Consider the following 26,209-nt stretch of genomic DNA (forward strand, 5'->3'; position numbering starts at 1 on the left):
TGAAAGGCAGTGTCTGCGAGAATAAATTTAAACTAGGATATTAAAGCAGTACTGTAAGCGAAGCTGATAGCGTGTCCAGATGGTGGTCGGCCATGAGAGACTCAGCCCAGCATAGGGGAGACCGTGCCTTTGTGGCGTGTGTAGGCCCATTGTGAGGGTGAGTCTGTCCTCATGATGACTGCCCAAAGTGGAGTGACTGCAGGCCCATGGCTGTAGGAGGAATGTGATATTGAACTTTTAAAATTATATTTCTTTAGGTTTTTTTTGTTTTGAGTCCAAGATTTTGTACCTAAGATGGCACGGCAATGACAACTTTGTACATTTTTCACTGTACTCCTGTAGTTCTGTACTTTAACACACATGACAATAAAATCTAATTCCAATTCTGTTCTGCAACGTTGCTTGAGGATTCCTGGGACAAGGAAATATTGATTAAACCTTGTGAAAAGGAATTTGGGTTTGATCCTGGGATGTCTCTCAAACCAATGAAGTTTAATTTGAGACTAGTCAGTGTATTTGCAAGGTCCCACAATTAGGAATGTTGTAATGACCAGACGTTTCACTTTGGAAGGCTTCATCGAGTATTTTCAGAATAATTTTCCCACAACAATATGGTGTGGGTCCAAATAGGCATTGTGGATCCAGTAATGTATAATGAGGCAGGCTTAATAGATAATCTTAGAAGAAAAGGATCTACTAAGGAACAGTGGTCATAATATGATAGAATTTAGCATTTATTTGAGAAGTGGGTTGGAAACAACTATTACTAAACTTAAATATGCGTAATGACACGGAAATGAGGGCAAGGCTCTCTGGAGTGGCCTGGACTGGAAAACGTTTTACAGAAGAGATGATGGAGGAACAATGCAGACATTTAGGGGGAAAAAAAACTTAAGAGCTCACAGCAAACAAATACCCTAGTGAGGAAGGATACTAGGAAGAGGATAAATCAACAATGGCAACCCAGAAAGTTAAAATAGTATCACATTACCAAACTGCATGCTGTTTCTTTAAACAACTTATTTAATTTTAGTAACAGTTGTTTCCAACCCATTTCTCAAACAGATGCTAAGTTGTTTCATATTATGATCACTGTTCCTTAGTAGATCTTTTTCTTCCAAGATCATCTATTAAGCCTGCTTCATGACACATTACTGGATCCGAAATGGCCTATTTGTATCCACACCATATTGTTGTGGGGAGCCTATTCTGAATAGCGGTTTGGCAAGGGCTAGTGGTAAAACCAACAGAAGACGGCAGAATGAAGGAGGTGAAGTAAAGCCATTAGTGCAATCTCGCAAGTATAAAAACAGGCAGTACGACCTTCTTTAAATAGGCAAAAAAAAAGAGAGAGAGCAGGGGGTGGGGGCACAGTTGTGAGCATAGGCTCCTTAAAGGGTCTGAGGAAATAATAACGGGAGCCAGGAAATGACAGGGGAACTAAGCAGTAGCCTTCACTGCAGAGAATATGATAGCATTCCCAAATTACCATGCATCCAGGAGGAAAGGGGGACAAAATAAATATAAACTATCACTAGAAAACAGGAAGTGGGGAAATTAATGGAGTGAAAGGCTGAAATGTCCCTTAGTCCGGAGGCCTACATCCTAAGATTTTAAACAAAAAATGTAGCGACAGAGGTAGTGAATGTAATCTTGTCAGAACCTTTAGGTTCTGGAAAAATCCCAGATGATTTTTGGAAGATGGACAAGGGCAGGACTTGCACAGTTGATGGTAGAGCCCCGGGGAGTGTTGTTGAACAAGGAGACCTATGGATTCAGGTACATAGCTCTTTCAGATTTGTGCCACAGGTGGACCGGGCGGTTAAGAAGATGTTTAGCACGGTTGCCTTCATTGCTCAGACCTTCGAGTCTCGGACTTGGGACGTTCCGTTGAGGTTGTGCATGTCGAGGCTACTTTTGGAGTACTGTGTATATCTCTGGTTGCCCTGCTATGCGAAGGATATTATTAAATTGGAGAGGGTTCAGAAATGATTTACCAGGGTATTGCCTGGACTGGAGGGCTTGAGTTACTAGTGAGAGGTAGGGACTGTTTTCACTGGAGCGTAGGAGGTTGAAGCGTGACCTTCATGGAGGTTTATAAGTTCACGAGGGATGTAGATAAGGTAAATAGCAAATGTCTTTCCCCTTGGTGGAGGGAGTTCAAAACTAGAAGGCATATTTTTAAAGTGAGAGGAGAAAGATTTAAGAGACACCTGAGAGGCAACTTTTTCACACTGAAGCTGGTTCATGTGTGGAATGAACTGCCTGAGGAGATGGTGGATGCAGATAAATTTACAATATGTAACAGATGTTTGGATAAATACGTGAAAGAGAGATTTAGAGGGATATGGACCAAGTGGAGGCAAATGGGACTAATTTAGTTAGGGAGCATGAAATATAGTATGGACTGGTTGGACTGAAGGGTCTGTTTCGATGCTGCACAATTCTGTCTGACTTCCTTGGATGCTGACATACCTTTCTTTAGGTAAGGGACCCAAAACTGTTGAGTGTTTCCGTTGTCGTCTGACGAAAGCTTTTATAGTTTTTGCTAATGCCTGGGTCCGGAAGGACTTTGAAAATAAGTTGAGTAGGTTGACCTTGTACTCACTGCAGTTGGGGAGAGTGAGAGGCAACCTTACTGAAGGAGAAGTTTTTTAGGGCCATTGACCTGGGAGGTACTGAGAGGTTGTCGGGGGGCGGGGGGGGTGTGTAGATTGCATTATCCCAGGGTAAGGAGTTGCACATTTGGGGCACAAATGAGGAAGAATATTTTGAGAGCAATGAATATATAGAATTCAGTACTCTAGAGGCTGTCGTGGCTGGGTTGTTTAAATAAAGTTGAGGCTGAGAGAGGTTTTTTAATCAGTAACAGGAATCAAGGATTTCGGTGGAGTTGAGAGATTCTTTAGGTCAGATATGATCTCACTGGTGTAAAGGAACACTGGATGGGTTGAATAACTTGCCTCTGATTTTTGGTTGAGAGATAAACATAGGCCCAGACACAGAGGTAACTACGGTCTTTGTCTTAAGAAGAGCAGTGAGGCATTTTAGATCCACTTGTCAAAGCAGCCAAGGGTATAGACATCATGCCTTTTCTGGAAAGTTGCTTCCCTTAATGCTTCAGCACTGCACCGGGAGTGTGAACCTGCATTATACCTTCAGAACCCTGAACTGGGACTTGAATCCACATTCTTCTGTTTCAAACAGAAGTACGACCAAGTTAACCAGGACTGCCCTGTGCAGTGCTCTTCCAGGTAGGGAGGGAGAGTCCAGGCAAATGTCTCAAACCACGAGACTGAAAATGTCTATTTTAAGAAACAAATCTACACAGTTTAGTCAAATTGCCTCCCTGTCTCATCTCGTGTTCTGTGTGCATCACTGAAAGATATGGAACCAGAAGTAGATCTGTTCAGTTCTGGATCTGCACTGATTTTAGTCATGAGGCATTCTACATTCCATGTCAGCTGTTCTGTGGTGCATTAAATGTATGGCAAAAATTAAACTGGTAAATTTCTTTAAATGAGTAAATATTTGGCGGGGGGGTGGGGAGGGGGTAATGCCGTTTAATCCAAAGATTGCAAACAATGTGACCTGATGACATGGTTTAACTTTAGGAAAGTCTTCTGATTATAGTTGTAGTAAAAATTCATATGGTGTATAAATGATTTTCTAAGTCTCATTCCTACTCATTGTCCAGATTATCCAAGCCCACGGTGGAATTGTAGATTCCACCCTGACCAATAGATGTACGCACCTTCTGTGTGAAAGTCAGGTCAGCAATATGTACACCCAGGTAAGCACACGCATTTAGTTTCCTTTCCCTTCCTTGCATGCATGTCATCAAGATGCTTTCCCAAGACTATTATGCAGTCTCATTCAGCTTTCCAACTTGTTTTGTACATTGTATTAATAAAAAAAATAGTTTTCATGCAGCTTTTTTGATGGCTCATTGCTGCTCACTAATCTGTTTAGTTAACTGTTATGTGCTATCTCTGATTCTGTGAAATATAATTTGAGATGGAAAGATGATATTTTTGTACATGGAATAAAACAGTCCGACATAACACTCTGCCTCTGGTATTTCCCTTGATGTTTACCATTGAGAGTAAAAATAATAGGAATGTGTCATCCTTACAATGTCTTCTATTTGCATATGAATGCATATTGTTCCCAGTTATAATAGCTCTGTGCTGCTGTTAGTGGCTGTATTTTATCTCTCACAGCTTAAGACCATAGAAAGTCAGTACAAGCAGTGTGATGGAAGAGGGGCTGAATGGCTTACTCTTGTTTCCCCTGCTCCAGTTTCTCTTTGGCATTTTATGTACAGAATATCAACGCATGCCATTTAATAATTTTAAAGCCTACTGCTGGGTCAGTCATGACCTGTAACTTGAGACTCATTCTAGAGTTTTGACTTCAGTTCGAATGGATCTGAAGTGAGGGAGCATTTAGGGGTGGTATTTGGGACTTGAGGGATCGACTATATCCGTTGGGTCTGGAGCATGGCTTTTGTCGTGCGGAGTTGAGCCTAAAGAGGGAAGAGCGAGCTGTGCGGGAGGACCACCCCTCACCCCCAACCCCCACCCCCACCCCAGGTATCTGTGGCAGCGGTGTTGAGAACATGAAGCTGAGGTCTCCCAGATAGCAAACTGAGTGGAGGAAATTGGGACTGTATTATGGCTAAGTGCTCAAGAACGGCTCCTAACTTTATTTTCTTAGTTTGTATTAAGTACTTTTGCTAACTATGATTTCTTTATTTTTCTACACTAATAGTTTGTAATGCGTACCTTTTTATAACTTTGCTTCAGTCTTTTAGTACTTTGTGCCTCAGTTTTTTGTACTTTGATACCTTTGTACCTAAGATGCCTGTGGCGACGTTGTACGCTTTTCACTGTTCCCCTGTACTTGAGTACATTTGACAATACAATCTAAACCTAATATCCTATGATAACCTGTAGAAAATAGGGGCACGAATAGGTCCTTGGGCCCTGTTGAGCCTGCTTATCTGACTTTGTACCCTTTTTCTGGTTTCGCTCCAAACACTTTGATCCCTTTATCCTGAACAGCTATATTCTACAATATACAAATGAAGTGTTCTGTCTCTCAAGCAGAATGAATAAATAAACCACGGGTCTTCCTTTCCCTCTTAATTGAGTGAGGAGCCATGGCATTTCACTGCATAGGAGAGTACTTGGCATATTGCATCTCTGCTGACATTTTACTGTCATATAAAACTAATCCTGCTTGCTTTGTGCTCATGCAACAGTCCTGTACCTTTTCTCTCTTCACATTCTCCCTGTGTCAACCAATTCTTAAAGCAAAACGTATTCGACTCATGTATAACGCTCGATGTAAAGGGACTACAATTACCTTCTGTTTATTTACTCATAACCTGATGACAGCCTGTCGACCAAAGAAAGTCATCTTTGTTATCACCCTCCGAAAAGGCTTCATAATTTTCAAAGCCTCCATTAACTTTTCTATTGGGTTTCTGTGCTTCAACAGAAATGTTCTGTCTCATTCCTACCAATAACTATAGTTTCCTGTTCCAATCGCACTAAGTTGCATGTTTGTTCTGGCTTTCTAATTTCTTCCATAGTGAGTTGCTTCAGACGATGTACAGTATTTTAACTGTGACACAGCCCGTGGTTTACATGAGTGTGTAGTTTGTCCTTTTTGTTCTTGTATGTTAATCAGCTATTTACAAAGCCCCAAATTCATTGGCCTTTCTTTACGGCTTTATCTGCTGGCGTGCTCCCTATGAAGTTGTGTGTGCAAACTTGGCCATTGTCCTTTTGGTTGAGTATTCATTCCCTTGGCCCGTCGGTTGTAACTATTGCAGACCGAGGAGGTGATGGTGGCCATCAGCTCTGCTCTTCGTCCAATCCACTGCCAACACCATTTTCATTTTTAGCTGCGACATGGTTTTGGACCAAAATAAACAAAAGTGCAAGCCTAATGTAAAAGCAAAAGGCTGGAAATGTGCAGAGGGTTGAAACTTGTCTGTGTGAAAGAAACAGAGACTGGTTATGAAGTTTCGGGTGTTCAACGTCCTGTGAGAACAGACGGCTGAGGTCTCCTGGAGAAGTTTGGGTCCCCGTTATAGCTAAACATTCGAAAGACTATTGAACTTTTAACTTTATTTCCATGTTTTCTTACTTTGCATTAAGAAGCACTTAAACATTTAACTATTACATTTATTTCTTTATTCCTCTACTTATAGGAAAATGGTCTGTAATGCTTAATTTTATTTCTCTCTCTTTTTTACTACTTTATACCTGTTAGGATTTTTGTGACTAGGTAGCCTTGTGTAGTGACATTATAGACTTTTCACCATACACTGTACTTCAGTTTTTGAGAACACGTGACCAGAAAATCTAGATCTGATATCCAGTGGCCATTAGAGGCTCTGACTGATGAGATTGCAAACTTCCAACAGGTTTCCCATGGCTCCTCCTTCATGCTGAGGAGGTAATTGGACTGGAAATCTGAAGGACAGACCAGTGCCAGTCAATCGTAGCCTTATAGCAGGGTAGTGATTGGGGCCACAGTGGCCTGCAGTGGTCTCTGACAAATTTGCTGGTAATACCCAGGCTGCAGTGCATTCAAGGACAGTAAACCATAAACAGTCCTCCGTGCTGGATAGCACATTGTCAACAAGTTCACAAGAATTGGGTGCCCTCACTCCAATGGGTTAGGCCAACTGAATCTGGAAAGTGCTGAGAACTGCCAGTGCAGCCTGGTCTGCTGGGGGCCAAGCGTTGCTACTTGACCCAAGCATGCAGTAGTCTGACTAATCCGTTCCTTGCAGATACAGGTCAAATGGCCATGACTGGACACTGAATTGGTCAGTGCCCCTGAAAAATTGGAGATTAGCTGATGCTGCACCTCCTGTGTTCAGTGAATGGTCATGCACAAAACCAGTTCAGTACTTCATTAGACAAATTGCGGTGTAGGCCAGCTCTGCAATTACTCAGAGAGCCTGTCCACTTCGTTCTGCAGAGGCTGTGTCACAAGGCTTTCAGTGTGTCCGCTAAATTAATTGTGTAGCCTGGCTCATTGCTTTTCAACCGTGGTTGGTGCACCAGAACTGAATAGCACTGTGACCACTCCGCCACAGGGTAGTGACCCTGTGTGCAAGCACATTAGAAACAGCTCAAATCCTAAAGCTTTGTAATAACTCCCGTGGGATTGTTGCTGTGTCTCAGGGGTCCCTTGGCTTACTGCTGGTGACTAAACAGCTTCGTGAGAGTTATGGTTCAAGAGACTTGCACGTTGACCACAAGATTGGTTGAGAAGGAGGTGGGAAGACGAAGCTTTAAAACTCGATTCGTTTTGTTTTATTTTCTTTGCCAGCTTCGTTTTCAGAGTAAACAGAAGCTGTGCCGTGGCAGGCTGTTCAGTTGCAGGAAATCTGCGAAAATTCCACAGATGTAGTGAGTTCCAGTTTGCAAGAAGTGGTTGAATAACCCTTTGCATTCGAGCCTGTGAAGCACTGTTTGAGAACCCTGGCTTGTAAGCGATACTTGCAGTTGTCAAGATCATAAGAGGATATAAAGCTAATTTGGCATGTTCTGAGTGAAAGAGAATACAGGCCCAGCTTCCCAAATCTCTCCTTGTGGGAGTCCCACCATCCTGGGAACAAGTCTGGTGAATATTTTCTGCAGGCCCTTGATGGCAATAATATCCTTCGTCATGCACTTGGACCAAAACTACACACAGTACTACAAACGTGCTCTGACCAAACTCCTATACAATTGAAACAAGACTTTTTTTATTTTCATGGGCCGATGCACCAGTATTTATTGCCCATCCCTTGTTGCCCTTGAGAAGGTGGTGGTGAGCTGACTTTTTGAACCGCTGCAGTCCATCTGCGGTGAGTTGCCACACAATGCACTTGGGGAGAGTGTTCCAGGATTTTGACCCAGTGACAGTGAAGCAATGGCGATGTATTTCCAAGTCAGAATGGTGAGGGGGACTTGCTGGTGGTGGCATTCCCAGATATCTGCTGCCTTTGTCTATCCAGCTGGAAGTGGTTGTGGGTTTGGCAGGTGCTGTTAAAGGATCTTTGGTGGATAAATCTCTGGGATCTGATCTGATGTATCCCAGAATGTTGTGGGAAGTAAGGGAGGACCTTACAAAACCCCTTGCAGAAATATTTGATTCATTTATAACTACACGTGAGGAGTCTGATAACTGGGGGGTGGCTAATGTTGTATTGTTGTTTAGGAAAGTTGGTAAGGAAACACCAGGTAACTATGCGAGTCTGGCTCTTGGTTGTGGGTAAATTGTTAGACATGATTACAAAAGTTAGGATTTATGGACATTTCGAGAAGGAAGAATTGATTAGGGACAGTCAGCATGGTTTTGTGCAAAGAAAATTGCATCTCACAAACTTGATTGAGATTTTTGAGGAAGTTACCAAAAAGGTGGTTGATGGTGAAGCAGTAGACATTGTTAATTTGGATTTTAGCAAAAGCTTTTGTCAAGGTTCCGCATGGTAGACTAATAAGTGAAGTTAGGTCACATGGGATTCAGGGTGAGCTTGCCAATTGGATACATAATTGGCGTAATGGAAGGAGACAGGATAATGGTAGAGGGTGCTTTTCGGGCTGAAGGCCTGTGATCAGCAGTGTCCTGCAGGAATCTGTTCTGGGTCCTTTTTGAATGTCATTAATATAAACGATTTGGATGAGACTTCAGAGGCATGATTAGTAAGTTTGTGGGCAACAATAAAATTGTTGACACTGTAGACAGTGAAGAAGGTTTTCTGAGATAACAAAAAGATCAATGGGCTGCTAAATGGCAGATGGAGTTCAGTCTGGATAAAGGCGAGGTATTGCATTTTGGCCCAACAAACAAGGGTAGGGGTTTATACAATTAATGGTAGGGCCTTGGGTAGTGTTGTAGAACAGAGGAACTGAGAGGTGCAGGTACATAATTCTTTGAAGGCTGGTTAAAAAGGCTTTTGGCATGCTTGCCTTCAGTTGTTGACTCGCTCGCTGAGCTGGAACTTTTATTTGCAGATGTTTCATCTAACTAAGTAAGTCTAACTAACTCATCATCTAAGGAACTACCTTAGTCACATGGATCAGCTTGTCCAGAAAAGGCACTTGCAGGGAGAATTGAGACTATAGTAATGCTTGTTTCTGTGGTGTTCTGAAGAGGGAATTTACAGCACAGAATAGTTGAAGAATGGACTCTCCCAATGTGCAAAAAGTAAGAAAAATACGGTCTTGTCTTAAAATCTATTTGGCCACTTCCTGTTTCATTGAGAACCCAGATCAATCGTTGCGAAAGCCATCTTACTGCAAGATGAGAACTTTCAGAGAGAAATGTTTCCGAAACATTTTGAGGCAAGAGTTGCAGAAGGGATACTACAGAAAACAAGTATTTATGGCTGCACTGATGTTTCAAGGTGGTGGCATTTCTCGGTGAGATTATCTTATAGAGAATAGGCTGGGTTCAGGTACTCCCCCTGGACATGGCACCTATTTGCTAATCTGACACGGTTTCTGTTCCTTAATCAGAGAGGAATGCTAATCTGTTTGTCTGTACTATTGATGTGCAGCTCTAACCATAAAGCAGCCTCCAGGTTTGGTGTCAAAAGGGAAGGTGTCAGGCTTCTTCATTATAAATGTTGGTGCTTTCTTCTGGGCTGTTGCTGCAGAATTCAAGAACTGGTCTCAATAAGATCCAAGTGGAATTCAAGATTGGGAAGTCAAGCTTCACTGGCTCTGTGTTGGTTTTGACATTAAGCAAAATACAAGTGAAGTAACTTTGAATTGATGATTGGGGTGTTAGTCTGCTGGTCGGTCGTAAGAAGGTAATAGAAGAAACAGTTGAGCAGCTTGATCAATTCCTTCAATTGGACGTGACCAGAAGATGTGTTGGATCTCAGTGCAGAGATGAAGAGTCCTAAAGTTGAGCGTGTTTTTTTTCTTTTAGGAGTGGTTCGTGTGTGGAATGAACTTAAATTAGCTTTATTGTCACACGTACTCAAATGAGTACAGTGAAAAGTTTATAAGTTGCCACTTGCAGCCCGATCTTAGATATCCAGGTAACAAAGTGTGGAGCTGGATGAACACAGCAGGCCAAGCAACATCAGAGGAGCAGGAAAGCTGACGTCTCCGGTCTAGACCCTTCTTCAGAAATGGGGGAGGGGAAGGAGATTCTGAAATGAATAGATAGAGAGTGGGGAGGCAGATAGAAGATGGATAGAGGAGAAGATAGGTGGAGAGGAGACAGACGGGCCAAGGAGGCGAGGATGGGGCCAGTAAAGGTGAGTGTAGGTGGGGAGTTAGGGTCGGGGTTGGTCAGTCCAGGGATATCTCCACCTACAATCACCTTTACTGGCACCAACCCCACCTCCATAACCTGCCCGTCTTTTCTCTCACCTATCCGCTCCTACCACCTCAACCCCCACCCCAACTCCCATCTCCACCCCACCACCTACCAGCCTCACTTCGCCTCCTTGACCTGCCCATCTTCCCTTGACTGACCAACACTCATCTTAACTCCCCACCTACACTGACCTTTACTGGCTCTATCCCTGCCCCCCGACCTGTCCATCTCCTCTCCACCTGTCTGCTCTTTTTATCCACCTTCCATCTGCCTCCCCCTTTCTATCTATTTATTTCAGAATCCCTTTCCCTCCCCCATTTCTGAAGAAGAGTCCAGACCCGAAACATCAGCCTTCCTGCTCCTCTGCTGCTGGGCCTGCTGTGTTCATCCAGCTCTGCACCTCGTTATCTCAGATTCGCTCGCACCGGCAGTTCTTACTATCTCGATCTTGAATATAGAGGCACCCAGATACAGCTTCTTCAGTTACAAGATCAGTTACAGTGTAAAAATACCACCAAGACACAGCACGCCTTAGGCAGAGAGTACCTGGCTACGATCGTTGTAAATAAAGGAAAATAAATAAAGAAAAACAATTCTGTAGGAAGTGGTAGATGCAGGCGCTGTTACGATATCAATCGCAGATGGGTGGGGCCAGATTAGTTTGGGGTAGTGGTCAGCATGGACTGGTTGGTCTGAAGGGTCTGATTCCATGCTGTCTGACTCTGTTTAGAATGAAGAAATATATACATGAGTTTCCATCCTTGGTTGACCCTAAAAAACATTGATGTTGGTTTTCTTCATGGGCATTTCATTGCAGTTGGTTTCATAAAGCTATTAGCTGCGTGGATAGAAGTGGAAATCACTGAATTTAAGTTTGGGAAGCAAAGTGAGTAGGATTGATCAATGTGCATTAACTGGAAAACCAGCAGATCTTGTCGAGGCAGGGCATAGGAGATTCTGTTTGGCAAATAATCTCTGGGGGAATTCTGAAAATGGGTTGAAGCGTTGTGGGGAGTGGGCAGGAAAGTTGTGTTGATGCTGAGGTGAGATAATTATATTAAATAGCAGAGCAGGCTCGAGGTGCAGAATTGCCTACTCCGGCTCCCAGTTCTTATGTTCTTAAAGCAGTTTGCCCATAGTTGTGGGAGAGCGCTCACTCTGTAAAAGTAAGCAGGACAAAATGTGTAATTTTTGATTCTGGTAGCGTGAAGCAAATGTGATTTGGGAGTGAGAGTCCAATACTAGACCTGATAAAATTATTAATCAATCACTCACGAATCCAGTAAGGAATTTGAGAGAACACTATGTGAAGCTGGATGAACACTGCAGGCCAAGCAGCTTCACAGGAGCAGGAAAGCTTGACATTCTGGGTCGGGACCCTTCTCCCTTTAGAAGGGTCCCGACCCGAAACGTCAAGCTTTCCTGCTCCTCTGATGCTGCTTGGCCTGCTGTGTTCATCCAGCCTCACACCGTGTAACCTCAGATTCTCCAGCATCTGCAGTTCCTACTATCTCCATAGGAATTTGAGAGAGTTTTGTTTACTCTGAATGGGAAGCCCACCCCTTCTTCATGTGAATCAGTGAAGGTGATGAGCGCAGATGCAGTTCGAGTAAATACCGGGGGGCAGAAAGGAAGAGACAGATATGTTGATAGAGTGAAACGAAGCAAGATGGCAGGAAGCTTGTGTGAAACGTAGACCATTTGTCCCACGTGGGCTTGTGTCTTTGTAAACTTCTGTGACCCGCCCAAGCTGAGGTGCTTCTGGGCAAAGAAGCTGCAAACGCCGACAGTGTTTACCAAGGAACGCAATAAGAGTAAGCATGAATGTTACAGTCCCATTTATTATCAACAGTGTTCTGTCTGATCTCATTATTTTGGGATACTTGCTAACCTTTCTGGGATGTAATTAACCTTTTCCAGTTGTTCCCTGGTGAGCTGCAATCAATGCCGAGACGGAAACTCTCAAGAAAAGAACATACTTGACTCCTGACTGTGACTCATTAGTTAGTTCTGTACTCTTGAGAGAATTGATCACACCAGTTGCAATGATAGAAGGCATCCCTTCATAATTTGAAGCAGTTGTTTTGAGTCACTCTGTACTCTGAAGCGTTCTCTTGTTCGCCTTTAATTCCTTGCAGCGCGTACTCTCAATTCCACTCATTAATGTCACTGTTCTCTCACGCTCTTTCCCCACGGCCAAATCAATCTTATTCATCCTTCAACGACCTTTACACAGTTTTTTTTTGTCAAATAAAACATGCAGCCCTCACCTTTGCATGAGGTGCAGGTGTGATGTGTTAGTTCCATCGTGCCTGAGCACTCATTAATGTACTCTGCACATTGAGAAAGTGTACACTGACTTTGGAGCTCAGCTAGCTCAGTTGGCTGGATGGCTGGCTTGCAGCACAGAGTGATGCCAACAGTATGGGCTCAATTCCTCTGCTGTCTGAGGTCACTGTGAAGGTCCCATCTTCTCGACATCCCTCCCTTGCTTGAGGTGTTAAACTCACCACCAGTCACCTCTGCAATGCGAGAGCAGCCCTGTGGTCCTCGGGGGATATGGCCACTTGACCTTTTAATACATGTACCTTTTTGAGCAGTTACTGTAAAATGTAGTTTCAATTTTGAAACAGCAGTGTGGAGCTGGAGGAACACAGCGGGTCAGGCAGCAGCAGAGGAGCAGGAAATTTGACGTTTCGGACCAAGACCCTCCTTCCGTTCTGACCCGAAATGTCAACTTTCCTGCTCCTCTGATGCTGCCTGGCCTGCTGTGTTCCTCCAGCTCCACACTGTTATCTCTGACTCTAGCATCTGCAGTTCTTACTGTCTGCTTTACAGTTTTGAACTGTCTTTAACTTGAATGAATACTGATACAGCCCAGTGATTGTTATTTTGCACTGTGAGCAGAAGTAGCCAATAATTTTAATGAAGGAACATCAAATGGAAAATAGGAATTTGGTGCAAATAGTTTAATTAGGCCAATTAACTTAAGCAGAACTTAAAACAAGTTTGGAAAGAAGGAACAGCATATAGTCAACTACATGTAGACATGGATAGGGTGTGCATTTGCTGCACGCTGTTCAATATAACATTTTCCCGGCTGGCAATTTATTTTCCCTTCTTTCCACCTCCTGTCCTCTGTACAAAAACAGTATTCTTTTGGGGTATCTTAGAAATGTAACTTCCTTCAGCCAAGAGGAGCCAGCGATGTGCTTTAGATTGTGGTATGCTTCACATTGATATGCAAATTCAATTTGTAAATGTAAGAGTTGGGCCCATTGCTGTGCTAGTGAACCTTCTCGAGTTCCTCGTCAACGCAGTTGGCGTGAGATTCATCAACGTCCTTCACAGAATGCTGACACTGAAAACCCACTTCTGCCCATCGGAGCTAACAAGGTGTAGAGCTGGATGAACACAGCAGGCCAAGCACTATCAGAGGAGCAAGGGGGATTCAGAAGGGTCTAGGCCCGAAACGTCAACCTTCCTGCTCCTCTGATGCTGCTTGGCCTGCTGTGTTCATCCAGCCCCACACCTTGTTATCTCAGATTCTCTAGCATCTGCAGTTCCCACTATCTCTGCCCATCAGAGTGTGCTTTGAAATTCAAGTGCAGCATTGAGGCGCGGTGTTGAAACCCAGCTCACAATACCCAAATAATTATGATCTTCCTTTTGTTTTAAATTGTCTTGTACGTCCTGTTGGCAATATTTCTATGAGATGGTTCGGGGCCATTGTTTTCTTAATGCTTCAGCCTGCGGAAAATTTTTATGTTGCCCTTCTGTTGCTAGGCCCTGAGAGAAGGAAAGCGATGCATCACCGCTCATTGGTTGAATACCATCTTAAAGAAGAAGAAAATGATACCACCTCATCGAGGGTTGCATTTTCCGGTTGCTTTCCCGCCAGGTGGCAAGCCCTGCTCCCAGCATGTGAGTAACCTACCACTAGGCGTTGTATGCGGTTCAGTGACTGGGATTGCTAGAATTTTGGTGGGCTAATCCTATTTTGTCAAAGCTGTTGAACAACACTTCACTTAAAAAGAAAGTGGTGCAAGTTTGGACCAAAGGATGTGTTTCCATGCTGTACGTTTCCATGAATCTATGGTGCATTTATATGTTGGACTTCCCATGGCATGGTGATAATGTCACTCAACTGATAATCCAGACCCCAGTGGCTGACAGTGAAATCCTGAGTTTGGTCAAATGTAGGATAAAGAACTGAACTAATGGCGACGATTGTTGATTCATTTTCACGAACCCATCTGGTTCACTAATTTAGGGAAAGAAATCCGCCACCCTCCTCTGCTCTGGTCTGCATGTGATTCCAAACTTTCAGCGATCTGGTTTTTGCCCCCTGGATGACATCAGAGGGATCAATTTCTACATTAAAGATGAATTTTTTTTGAAAAGAACAGCTCAATTTCCCAAAGGGCAGTGCACCGCGAATGATATATTTGTGAAGTGTAGTCACTTGAAATGCCAAAATATGGCAACCACTTTGTACTTGGAAAATAAGAGATGTGACAAGGACCAGAGCACCTCATACTTGCTAATGCTGATTTTGAGTAGTAAGTGTACAAGGTAAATATAGGCTATGACCTTAGGGAAATTTCCCTCTGCCCTTCCTGCAGTCATGCCAGCGGCCTTTTTATATTGGCTTGATGTGACCAGTTTGGCCACTGTTGGTGTCTCATCCAAAAGATGGCTATTTTTTTGAAAATTTTGTCAGTTCACTTAATTGTGAGCAAGAAATAGGTCCAGTTTTGTGGCTAATATTCCATGGAGTCCAGGGAGGCTCAAAATTGGCTCAGACCATCAGAGAGGCTAAGGAGTAAGTGATAGGTAGACATAGAGCCATAGAGAGAGAAGAACAGTTGGACAGACAAAGGAGCGGATGGCGGTCACCCTAGGAGAATGAATGGCTGCTCGTGGAGACTACTTGTGGCTAATAATGGATTGTGTGTAAAAGCAGGCCATGTGTGGGGTTTGGGGTAAGGGATAAGGTGCCTCAGGCCCTAAAATTGTTCAACTCGGTATTGAGTCCGGAGGGCTGCAGGGTCCCCAAGCAGAAAATGAGATGCAGTTCTTCCAGCTTGCGCTGACCTCTGCTGGAGCACTGGAGATAGAGAAACAACCAGGGAAAACTGTTGTGTTGGAGTGGCAAGCAACCGAAAACCCAGAGTCATTTTTTTGCAGACAGAATGTGAGGCGGTCTGTGAAGTGGTCATTTCCCCAGTGTCAAGGAAGCCACATTTTGTGCAGTGAATACAATAGACTAGATTGAGTGATGTGCAGGTAAATTTACTGCTTCACCTGGAAGGTGTGTTTGGGCCGTTGGGTACTGAGGAGCCTGTACAAAACTCTTGTTTGGTTTTGTCAAAATGTTTCCTGATTTTGCTCTGAGTTTTGAGCTGTGGCTCCTGGCTCCAGCCATAGACTGTCAAACCGCTGGAAATAATTTGTTGCAATCATCGTCTTTGGCCTTGATATCCACAATTCAATCAAATCAGTTTTCTTCCATCCTTCTAAAAGGCCTACATTGCACTCTTTTATATTGACTCTCCTATCCACGCTCACTAATGCTTCCTTCGTGTGAAGCTGTATGAAAAAATCACGTAGGACCCCTGGCCGAATCCTAAGTTATGTCGAGGATGGGAAACAGCACGGTTTGGCAATTTGTGGTGCGTTATAACCTACTGCACATTGTTCTTACAATGCGGTTTGTCGTTGTTAAATTCTCTTACGCCACCATTCAGAGCAATTGATGCTGCCAATGACTGAACCACTCAGTAGAGAACTTTGGAAAACTGTTTCCAAAGTGGATAATAAGCTGGTGCACAGCATCGGTTGCCTCATTCAGCCTCAGTGACCAAGTACCTTCTGCAGATTTCTTGTTGTTTGAATTTGAGTCTGACGGCGTGGCAGTATTTAAAAAGGCGAGACGAGACAAGTGCTAAAACTCTTTGAATCAACTAGCTTAATCATAAAATGTGGACTGAATAAGAACAGAAAGATTTGCATTTATCTGGCTCTTAGCATCACCACTGGACTTTGCAAAGATAATCACAGCTAATGAAGTACTTGTCATTGGCCGTCATGTTTCTGACATAATGACAATGTGGCACACATCAGGCTCCCTCAAATAGCACTGTGATAATGACCAACCAGTTTTATTTTTGAGACTTTGGTTGAGGGATAAATATTCACCAGATGCCAGGAATAGCCTCCCTTCCCTTGTTCAGAATAGTGCAATGAGATCGTCTGCATCCACCCAAACAAGCCATCGACTTTGACGGCGCTGAAACAGACCCTTCATTCCAACTCATCCATGCCAACCAGATATCCTAAATTAATCCTGCCCCCTTTGCCAGCATTTGGCCCATATCCCTCTTAAACCCCGCCTATTCCTGTAACCATTCAGATGCCTTTCAAATGTTGTAATTGTACCAGCCTCTGTGTCAGCTCATTCCATACACACACCACCCTCTGCGTGAAAACTCTTCCTGTTGGATCCGTTTACAATATTTCTCCTTGCACCTTAAACCTATGCCCTCTTGTATTGGACTCCCTTACCTGCGGGGAAAGACCTTGTCTATTCACCTATCCGTGCCCCTCGTGGTTTTATAAACCTCTATAAGGCCACCCCTCAGTTTCCTACTCTCCCAGGGGAGGTAGCCCCAGCCTACCCAGCCTGTCCTTATAGCTCAAACTCTTCATCCTTGGTGACGTTCTTGATCCTCTGTTTAATGAATCGTCCAAAAGATGACACCTGTGATGGTGCAGCATATCTTGGATGCTCCCCTGGATGGCAACCTGGAATTTTGCGCCAAGGGTCCTGGAGTGGGATTTGATCCTGGAACCCTGTGATTCAAAATGAGAGAGCTACCAAATGAGTTCTTAGAAACACTGGCTTAGAAATACTAACTTGAAGCGAAACTAATATAAATGTTGCTCAAATCTCACCAACAATTCAGGAAAATCTTCACAAAAACTGTTGCATCATCTGTAGCTTGCACCTAGCTGTGTAATAGTGAATCGATTTATTTTGATTTAATTTTTAGCAATGGTTAATAAAGTAGATATTTTGCCCCTATCTTCCTCTGAAAATTATGGGAGCTGTCACTGTGTTCTGAATTCATTGTGTTACTAAACTGTTCTTGAATCCTTATGTTTACCGCTGAAGATTGCTTGCATTTTACTGCCCTTTTTGATGCATTGTCAGAGGAACAGCTATTACTCAAAGGCCCGCTTGACAGTTCAATATTATCACAGATGGCCATAATAGAATCAAGGTGTGACAGACTCTGTGTCTAGAAATGATTTAGCCATTTAAGGTTTTTAAACTATTCATTTCATCTATTCCCTTTTGAAAGTAATTACTGTACAGAGGGACCCTGAATCAGAAGCTAATGAAACCTGCAGGACCTGGTGAAGCAGTACCACTGACAAGTTCAATTGGCTGAAGTAATAGCTGTCATGTTTGGAGGCTGTGTTGAACCTGAGGAGGATTGTGCTTTGTGCGTGGCTTTTTATTCTTGCCAACGCATTCAGTGATTATCCTGAGAGATAGGACAGTTGTTCCTCAGTTTTGGGAGTGATTGGGGGAGCAGACAGTAATCACGCCCTAGACCAGGCATCACCCCTGTTGACCAATGGGCCCGTTTTTGCATTGTCACTTGTATAATCTTCTCACCATTCAGTCTGGACCCTCTCAAACTGACACAGCTCAATAAACGGGAACTGCTTCATCACGATATCAGGGAGCTCTGTGTGTGTGAAATCTGTAAAGCAGGAGGTTAAGGAGCTCAAGGACTGCAAAACAATATACACGTGCTGTAAGATAACCAGCTGGCCCTCTGTCACCAAACATTAGAGCTGAAGCAGGCCATTCGGCCCATTGAGTTCACCCTGCCTTTCAGTGATCCAAATCTCCATTTTTCAGCCTTCTCCCCTGTAACCCTTAATCCCTTTACTGATTGATTATGTTCCGCTCAAACTTTTAAGGAACTGGAGCATATTCAAACGATCAATAACTCAATCAATAACTAACTTCCAGGTCCTTGAGCTGCAAATCGAACAGTGCTTGTCGAAGGTGGGGGTAATCAAAATTAAAGCTGCTCAAAGGGTTTCTAACAGGGCCTCACCAGCTCTCCGTTGCAATAACAACTTCTAACTTTTTATTTTGGTGTGCAGTTTCACTTCACAGATTGACAGTGACCAGACTAATGACACAACCCAGAGGCAGGTTTACCGTTGTGTTGGACAGATTAAGAAATGAATCCTTAATTTGACTGGTAATTTCACAATGCGGTACTGAAAAAACCAGGGAGAGCTGTCTGTGGTGTATAGTGTCATTGTGTCTGAAGATCAAGAAGATGCTGTGTCTTAAATAAGCTGGCATCGTGGAAAATGTTGCCTTCCTACTTATTTGCGCAGTCTTTTTCTTCCCTTCTCTCTGCTGACCATGGATGAAAGCTGCTTTGATGGAGCATGTCTGGAAAAACAAAACTGAGTTGCTTCCTGTGACTTTGCAGATGATTTCTGTCACTGGATTCATGGACAACGATCGAGCAGACTTGAAGCTGATGGGTTATTTAGCCGGGGCCAAGTACACAGGATATCTCTGTCGTAGCAACACCGTCCTCATCTGCAAAGAGTAAGTTCTTGATTGTTAACATGAAATGGCAGCGATTATTAGTGATGGATAGTGCTTGTCACCGCAAAACAAAAAGACTTCCACTAGTTTAATTCTGACTTGCTGTCTGCCAAGTTTTTTAAGTAATGGCACTCCATTTGGCTTGGGATGTGTTTGGTTGAGTACTCCTTTAAAAATGACAGTGAGCAGTTATAGGCAGAATCCTTTTACTGAAAGTATCAAGGCCACCTGGAGTGAAATTATTAGAGTTTTCATGCCTGAAGGACTGGTACTCTCGTGAGCAATGTTGGTCAACTGCTTTCTTGAGTGAAATAATTAGTAGTCAAAGGTACAGTTGCCATAATTACAGCTCATCATGATTCCCTGTCTCTTTTCCAAAGACTACTTGTCATAACTCTCGAGTGTTTGTGGGCTGGAGCAGTTGAGGGCATGGGTGAGGAGAGAGCAGGGAGTTAATGGGGGATAATTCAAAGTGGCATTGATAGAGCTAATGAGGCAGAATGCAGTGCAGCCAGAATTCTAAAATAAAAGTACTTTTTGCTTAAGGTTTTCATTGATTGGGTACATAACAGGATAAGGCTATTGTACCTGTGTTAGTCATTTTGGATGACCGATTCAAATGGACCTATGCAACTTCATGTAACCTTCAGCATTGCAAAGTTTTTCTTTCCTCCTTCAGGTATTTAACAACTTAAAAGTTGTTATTCGGTCTGTTCCTGCAACCTTTTCAGGCTGTACTTTATAGATCATAAGTCTTCCAGATCATAACCCTTTGTTTTTATCTTTCTACATCTTGTTCCTGTTTTTTTAAAATCTGTGACCTCTGCTGACCAACCTTGATATTGTCAAGAGCAGATAAGGAGGAAGTATCAATACTACTGTGTTTTTGAAAACTTTTCCACGAAATCTCCTTTAGACATTCTCTGACCTGCGTAAAGTGGACTGACCCCTACTTCCACAGTCTCTGTGTAACTGAAGTCCCACTTGCCTGGAAGTTTGGAACCTTAATATAAAAAATTGGTATTGATGGTGGTGGTGAGCACTGTGTATTTGATTCTGATTTATGCTCGAGGTTTTGTCCATGCAGCTCATTGCTCCGAGCTTTTTGGTGGTAAAATTGATTCGGATTTTGAGCGTTTTCTTTGGATCTGTGCTAGCTTAGAATGTTTTTGTAATGGGCCTTGTTCTTTAGTCACTTGATACTTTGCAAGCTCTAAACTGAGACACATTTTCTTCTTTTTGTACAGAATTTTAAAATCCTGGGAAGAGTTAGCAAGCAGAAACCTTAGAGATAATGGGAACTGCAGATGCTGGAGAATCCGAGATAACAAGGTGTGGGGCTGGATAAACAGAGCAGTTAAGCTGCATCTTAGGAGCACAAAAGCTGATGTTTCAGGCCTGGGCCCTTCATCCGAAAAGGGGAATGGGGAGAGGGTTCTGAAATAAATATGGAGGGGGAGGCGGATCAAAGATAGATAGAGGAGAAGATAGGTGGAGAGGAGACATACAAAATAAAGGGGTTGGCATGGAGCCTGTAGAGGTGAGTATAGGTAGGGAGGGGATAGATCAGTCCAGGGAGCGGGATGAAGTTGGTAAATCGGAAATGGAGGTGCGGCTTGAGGTGGGAGGAGGGGATAGGTGAGAGGAAGAACAGGTTAGGGAGGCGGGGGACAAGCTGGGCTGGTTTTGGGATGCAGTGGGGGGGAGGGGAGATTTTGAAGCTTGTGAAATCCACATTGATACCATTGGGCCTTACTTGAGGTATTTGGCACACAAATGGGGCATTTCAACCCAGCCAATCCACATTGAAGCATTCTAGCTTCCACCTTTCCTGATCTGAATTTATCATTTGTCATCTTCTGTTCCTTGCCTACTTTGTATGCTTGTCCAGTTTTTTCCAATCCGTGCTATTTATTTCAGCCTTCGTGTTGTATTGAACCCCGCCATTCTCATCACACTTCACACAAGGAACTTCATTGATCTTTGAGTCCTCATTGTCTACAGGTTTAGTACCAGAGGACTGGAGGATTGCAAATGTTGTGCCCTTGTTCAAGAAGGGCAGTAGGGATGACCCAGGTAATTATAGACCTGTGAGACTTGCATCTGTTGTAGGAAAAGTTTTGGAAAGGATTATAAGAGATAGGATTTATAATCATCTCGCAAGCAACACCTTGATTCGAGATAGCATGGATTCGTCAAGTGCAGGTCGTGTCTCACAAACCACATTGAGTTTTTTGAGAAGGTGACCGAGCATGTGGATCAGGGAAGGGCAGTTGACGTGGTGTACATGGACTTCAGTAAAGCCTTTGATAAGGTTCCATGTGGTAGGCTATTGGAGAAAATACAGAGGCATGGGATTGAGGGAGATTTAGCAGTTTGGATTAGAAACTGGTTTTCTGTAAGAAGGCAACAAGTGGTGGTTGATGGAAAATATTCAGCCTGGAGTCAGGTCACTAATGGTGTGCCTCAAGGATCTGTTTCGGGACCACTGCTGTTTGTCATTTTTATAAATGACTTGGACGCAACGTAGGTAGATGCGTTAGTAAGTTTGCAGATGACACTAAAGTTGGTGGAGTGGTGGACAGTGTGGAAGAATGTTGCAGGTTGCAGGCAGACTTGGATAAACTGCAGAATTGGGCTGAAAGGTGGCAAATGGAGTTTAATATGGATAAATGTGAGGTGATTCACTTTGGGAGGAATGATGGGAAGGCAGAATACTGGGTCAATGGAAAGATTCTTGGTAGTGTGGATGTGCAGAGGGATCTTGGTGTCCATGTACATTGTTCCATGAAAGTTGCCACCCAGGTTGATAGTGTTGTTAAGAAGGCTTACAGTGTTAGGTTTTATTGTTAGTGGGATTGAATTCTGGAGCCGTGATGTCATGCTGCAACTGTACGAAACGCTAGCGCGGCCTCATTTGGAACATTGTGTGCAGTTCCTATTACAGGAAGGATGTGGAAGCATTGGAAAAGGGAGATTTACCAGGATGTTGCCTGGTCTGGAGCACAGGCCCTATGAAGAAAGGCTGAGGGACTTGGGTCTGTTCTCAATAGAGAGGAGGCTAAGAGGGGATTTAAGAGAGACATACAAGATGATCAGAGGATTAGATAGGGTGGACAGTGAGAGTCTTTTTCCTAGGATGATGACTTCAGCTTGTACAAGGGGGCATAGCTACAAATTGCGGGGTGATAGATTTAAGACAGCTGTCAGAGGCGGGTTCTTTACTCCGAGAGTGGTAAGGGTGTGGAATGCCCTGCCTGCCAATGTAGTTAACTCAGCCACATTAGGGGCATTGAAACAGTCCTTGGGTAAGCATATGGATGATGATGGGACAGTGTAGGGGAATGGGCTTAGATTAGTTCACAGGTCGGCACAACATCAAGGGCTGAGGGGCCTGTTCTGCACTGTATTGTTCTATGTTCTGTTATGTCCTTAGCTGATCGTAGTATGGGGTAAGTCTGATCCCAGAGTGAAACTTGGTTTCATAGATTAAAATGATACTAACATAAACAGCAAAACAAAGTATAAACTGTTTTTCCCAGCAATATCCTTTAGAGATCCTCAATCCCAATGAAATGTTACTCTGATCTTAAGTCTTCAATTTATTACTTTGCTGACCTGTTCTGGTTTTGATTGCCTGGAAATCTCCCTCCATTTCCGAAAGCCTCAATTTTTAGTTAGTTTTGACAGCTTAAAAACACTCAAGGCAAACTCTTACCATGAACTTTTTCAGTTTGGAGGTTTTTAAACTGATACTACCCCTGTGATATGATGAAACTTTTCTGTACTGAAATTTGAATGTCTGAACTGAAATCTGGTTCTGAACTGAACTGAAATCCACCAGAGACCCCTATGGGCTTTCTGTACATACCAAAACTTCAACTTCCTCAGTGAATGTCGCAGGTATCCTGCAAGCAACTTGAATAGCGTAACTTCTTTCGAAATGATTTCTTTAGTTCACTGTTCAAAATATCTTTTTGACATTTTGAAACAAAGTTGACTTCACAGAACCTATTTTATCTCTACTTTGAGTTCCAAATTATGCTAATACGTAATGGTACACATTCTGAGTTCTCTGCATGGTTTATTGATGACCATCCCATTCCTATGTCCGACATAAATGGATTGGACAGATGGCCAGCTCACTGGTGGATGATACATGTGAGAAGGAACAAGATACAAGGTGGTATTCATTGAATGGAAATGCACTCAGAAGCTCAAAAAAAAGAGGGATCTTGACTTACTTGTCCACAGATCCCTGAAGGTGACAGGGCAGGATAATAGGGCAGTTAAGAAGGCAGTGAGATGCTTCTCTTTCTCAGTCGTGGCATAGGTGATAAGAGCAGGGAGGCAGACCACAAGTGGAGCACTGTGTGCAGTTCTGGTCACGACCCACATTATAGGAAGGCTGTGATTCCACTGGAAGGGGTGCAAGTAAACCAAGCCTCCTACAGAAGAGTAACTCTTAAGGAGCATCTTGTAACAGTGAATTGGTGAGAGAATTCTGGAGCTTCAGTCCCAAGCAATTGCTCGTGCAGCCACAGCGGGTTCTGAAGAAGGGTTGAAACATTCACCCTGTTTTCTCTCCACAGATGCTGCCAGACCTGCTGAGTTTTTCCAACCATTGCAGGTGCTGACAATCAGAAACAGCAGTTTTCTGATTTTCTTTTTGTTTAGTCTAGTCATTAAAATCAGGGATGTGCAAGAGGCCAGTATCTCACGAAAGCTGAGGCCTTGAATCGTTGCGAGGCTGGAGGAGGTGACAAAAGTAGGGAGCGTGCAGAGATTCACTGATTAGAAGGTTTCTTGGCCAGTGTTGGTCAGTGAGCCCAGGCAACTGGTGTAATTAGGAAATGGCTCATGACTGCAAGCAGAGCGAAGGGGCTTGCTGCAAATAGAACTTGCATCTCCTCTTTTCCAAATAAGGTCCACAGCTGCTGTATCCCTTGGAAAGGGGAGAGACTTCATGACGTTGCATTTTGCATCATTGCTACACCTACCATTCTCTCCAGCTGCAGAAAGGGATAGCATACTGTGAAGATGAGGGTGTTAGAGCAAAAACAGAACACCTCACGAATTGCAGATGGTTGGAAACACTTCTGTGTTTACTGCTGTTGTGCAAACATGGAACATTTTGCAGTGAAGGATCCCTGTCCCTTGTGTTGGAGCATCAGGGCAGGGCTTAGATACCTTAATGATAAGGTCCTCGGGCGTGTTGCTGAGCAAAGAGACCTTGAAGTGCAGGTTCTTAGTCCCTTGAAAGTGGAGTCGCAGGTAGTCAGATTAGTGAAGAAGACATTTGGTATGCTTGCTTTTATTGGACAGTGCGTTGATTATAGGAGTTGGCAGGTCATGTGACTGTACAGGACATTGGTTCGATCACTTTTGGAATACTGCAGTCAGTTCTGGTCTCCGTCTTATGGGAAGGATGTGGGGAGCTTGAAAGGATTCAGAAAAGACTTACAATGATGTTGCCAGGTTTGGAGGGCCTGACCTACAGGGAGAGGCTGAGTAGAATGGTTTATTTATTTATCACATGTACTAAGTATAGAAATACATAAGTACAGCAAGAAGTGCACAAAGTCACCATTGACTGGCACCCACTTGGTTACAAAAACCACAATTAAAAGATCTAACAGAGCCAAAAGGAAAGCAAGAAAAAGAAAAGTCCAGATCGGAGTTCCAAGTCCCATCTTCACAATGGTGCAGGCGCTACTGTAATTCCTAGGCTGCGGTCACCACCAATGTTGTTCGAATTACTACAGAGAGGAGAGAGAAGAGAAGATGATAAAAGGAGGGAAAGGGAACCGGCGAGCAGAGCGGAGCGTCTTACCCTGCCGCCATCTTGCTGAGCTGGGCCTCGGAGATGCAGGCTGGGGCTGTTTTCCCTGGAGTGTTGGTGGCTGAGGGGTAACCTTACCAAGGCTCATAAAATCATGAGGGGCATGGATAAGGTAAATGGACAAGGTCCTTTCCCCGGGTTGGGGGAGTCCGAAACCAGAGGGCATAGTTTTAAGGTGCGAGAGAAAAAATTGAAAAGGGACCTAAGGGGCAACGTTTCCATGCAGAGGGTGGTGCGCGTATGGAATGAGCTGCCACGGGAGGTGGTGGAGGCTGGCACAGTTACAACATTTAAAAGGCATCTGGATGGGCACATGAATACGAAGGGTTTGGAGGGATGTGGGCCAAATGCTGGCAAATGGAACAAGATTAATTTAGAGTATCTGGTTGGCATGATGAGTTGGACTGAAGCGTCTGTTTGCATGCTGTACACCCCCATGACTATATTTTCACAGTTGTTGGTGATGATAGGGGTGGGGGGATAAGCCAACACATGAAGACCATTTTTAATGGGTCACAGTATATAGATCTGTTTTGGCTTTAAAAAAAAGGATAAGAACTGCAGCTAATTTTGCATTCATGCTGCATGTAATGCTTAGAATTACTCCAGTGACACATCAGTGCATTCTCCTTCTAAATTAGGAAGATCTTTGTTTCTAAAAGTATCATTTGCTGTCTGCCATGGGTTGCTCGCAAGCAGAACTGCCAACAGTTCAAGACCATCTACTGTCTTGCTAGTGGATAAACAACCAGCCTGGAATATTTCTTCCCAGATTGCTACTGTTGTCAATGATTTTATAGTTACCTTTTGTGCTATAACTGCGTATGTGCATACAACACAAGATTCACTGGGTGACTTCAGGCTTCATTAACATTTGGTTCCGAGGTTTGTGTAGAGTTATCGTGCTGCAGATTAACAAAATGTTTTAAAACTTGCTGAAAAAGTGTCCTAGTCAGGAGAGATACATTACACAACAATCATACAGCACAGAAACAGACCCTTGGTTCAATTTGTTTGTGCTGATCAGACTTCCCAATTTGACCTAGCCCCATTTGCCAGCATTTGGCCCATATCCTTAAACCCTTCCTATTCATGTAACCATACAGATGCCCTTTAAATGTTGTAATTGTACCCACCATCATCACTTTCTTGGGTAGCTTGTTCTATAACACACACTACCCTCTGCGTGACAAAGTTACCCCTCAGGTCCCTTTTTAAATCTTTCTCCTGTCACATTAAAAATCTGCCCCTTTAGTCTGAAATCCCACACCCTAGGGGAAAAAACCTGCCAATCACCTTATCTATACCCCCCCATGATTTTATAAACTGCTATAAGGTCACCCCTCAGCCTGCTACGCTTGAGTGAAAAAAGT

At 43.5% G+C, this 26,209-nt stretch overlaps 1 protein-coding gene across 2 annotated transcripts in view; it reads left to right on the forward strand.

Moving 5' to 3' along the window:
• The window catches only part of paxip1 (PAX interacting (with transcription-activation domain) protein 1), a 101,863-nt gene that overhangs the window by 54,359 nt on the left and 21,295 nt on the right, over positions 1-26,209 (forward strand). For both annotated transcript variants that reach the window (XM_059639723.1, XM_059639728.1), the window contains exons 9-11: positions 3,698-3,793; positions 14,131-14,268; positions 18,873-18,994. In XM_059639723.1, coding sequence (XP_059495706.1) covers positions 3,698-3,793; positions 14,131-14,268; positions 18,873-18,994 — 356 coding nt within the window. The remainder of the gene's footprint in view (positions 1-3,697; positions 3,794-14,130; positions 14,269-18,872; positions 18,995-26,209) is intronic.

The sequence above is a fragment of the Stegostoma tigrinum genome, chromosome 2 (assembly GCF_030684315.1).
Source record: "Stegostoma tigrinum isolate sSteTig4 chromosome 2, sSteTig4.hap1, whole genome shotgun sequence".
In the NCBI taxonomy this organism is placed as follows: Eukaryota; Metazoa; Chordata; class Chondrichthyes; order Orectolobiformes; family Stegostomatidae; genus Stegostoma; species Stegostoma tigrinum.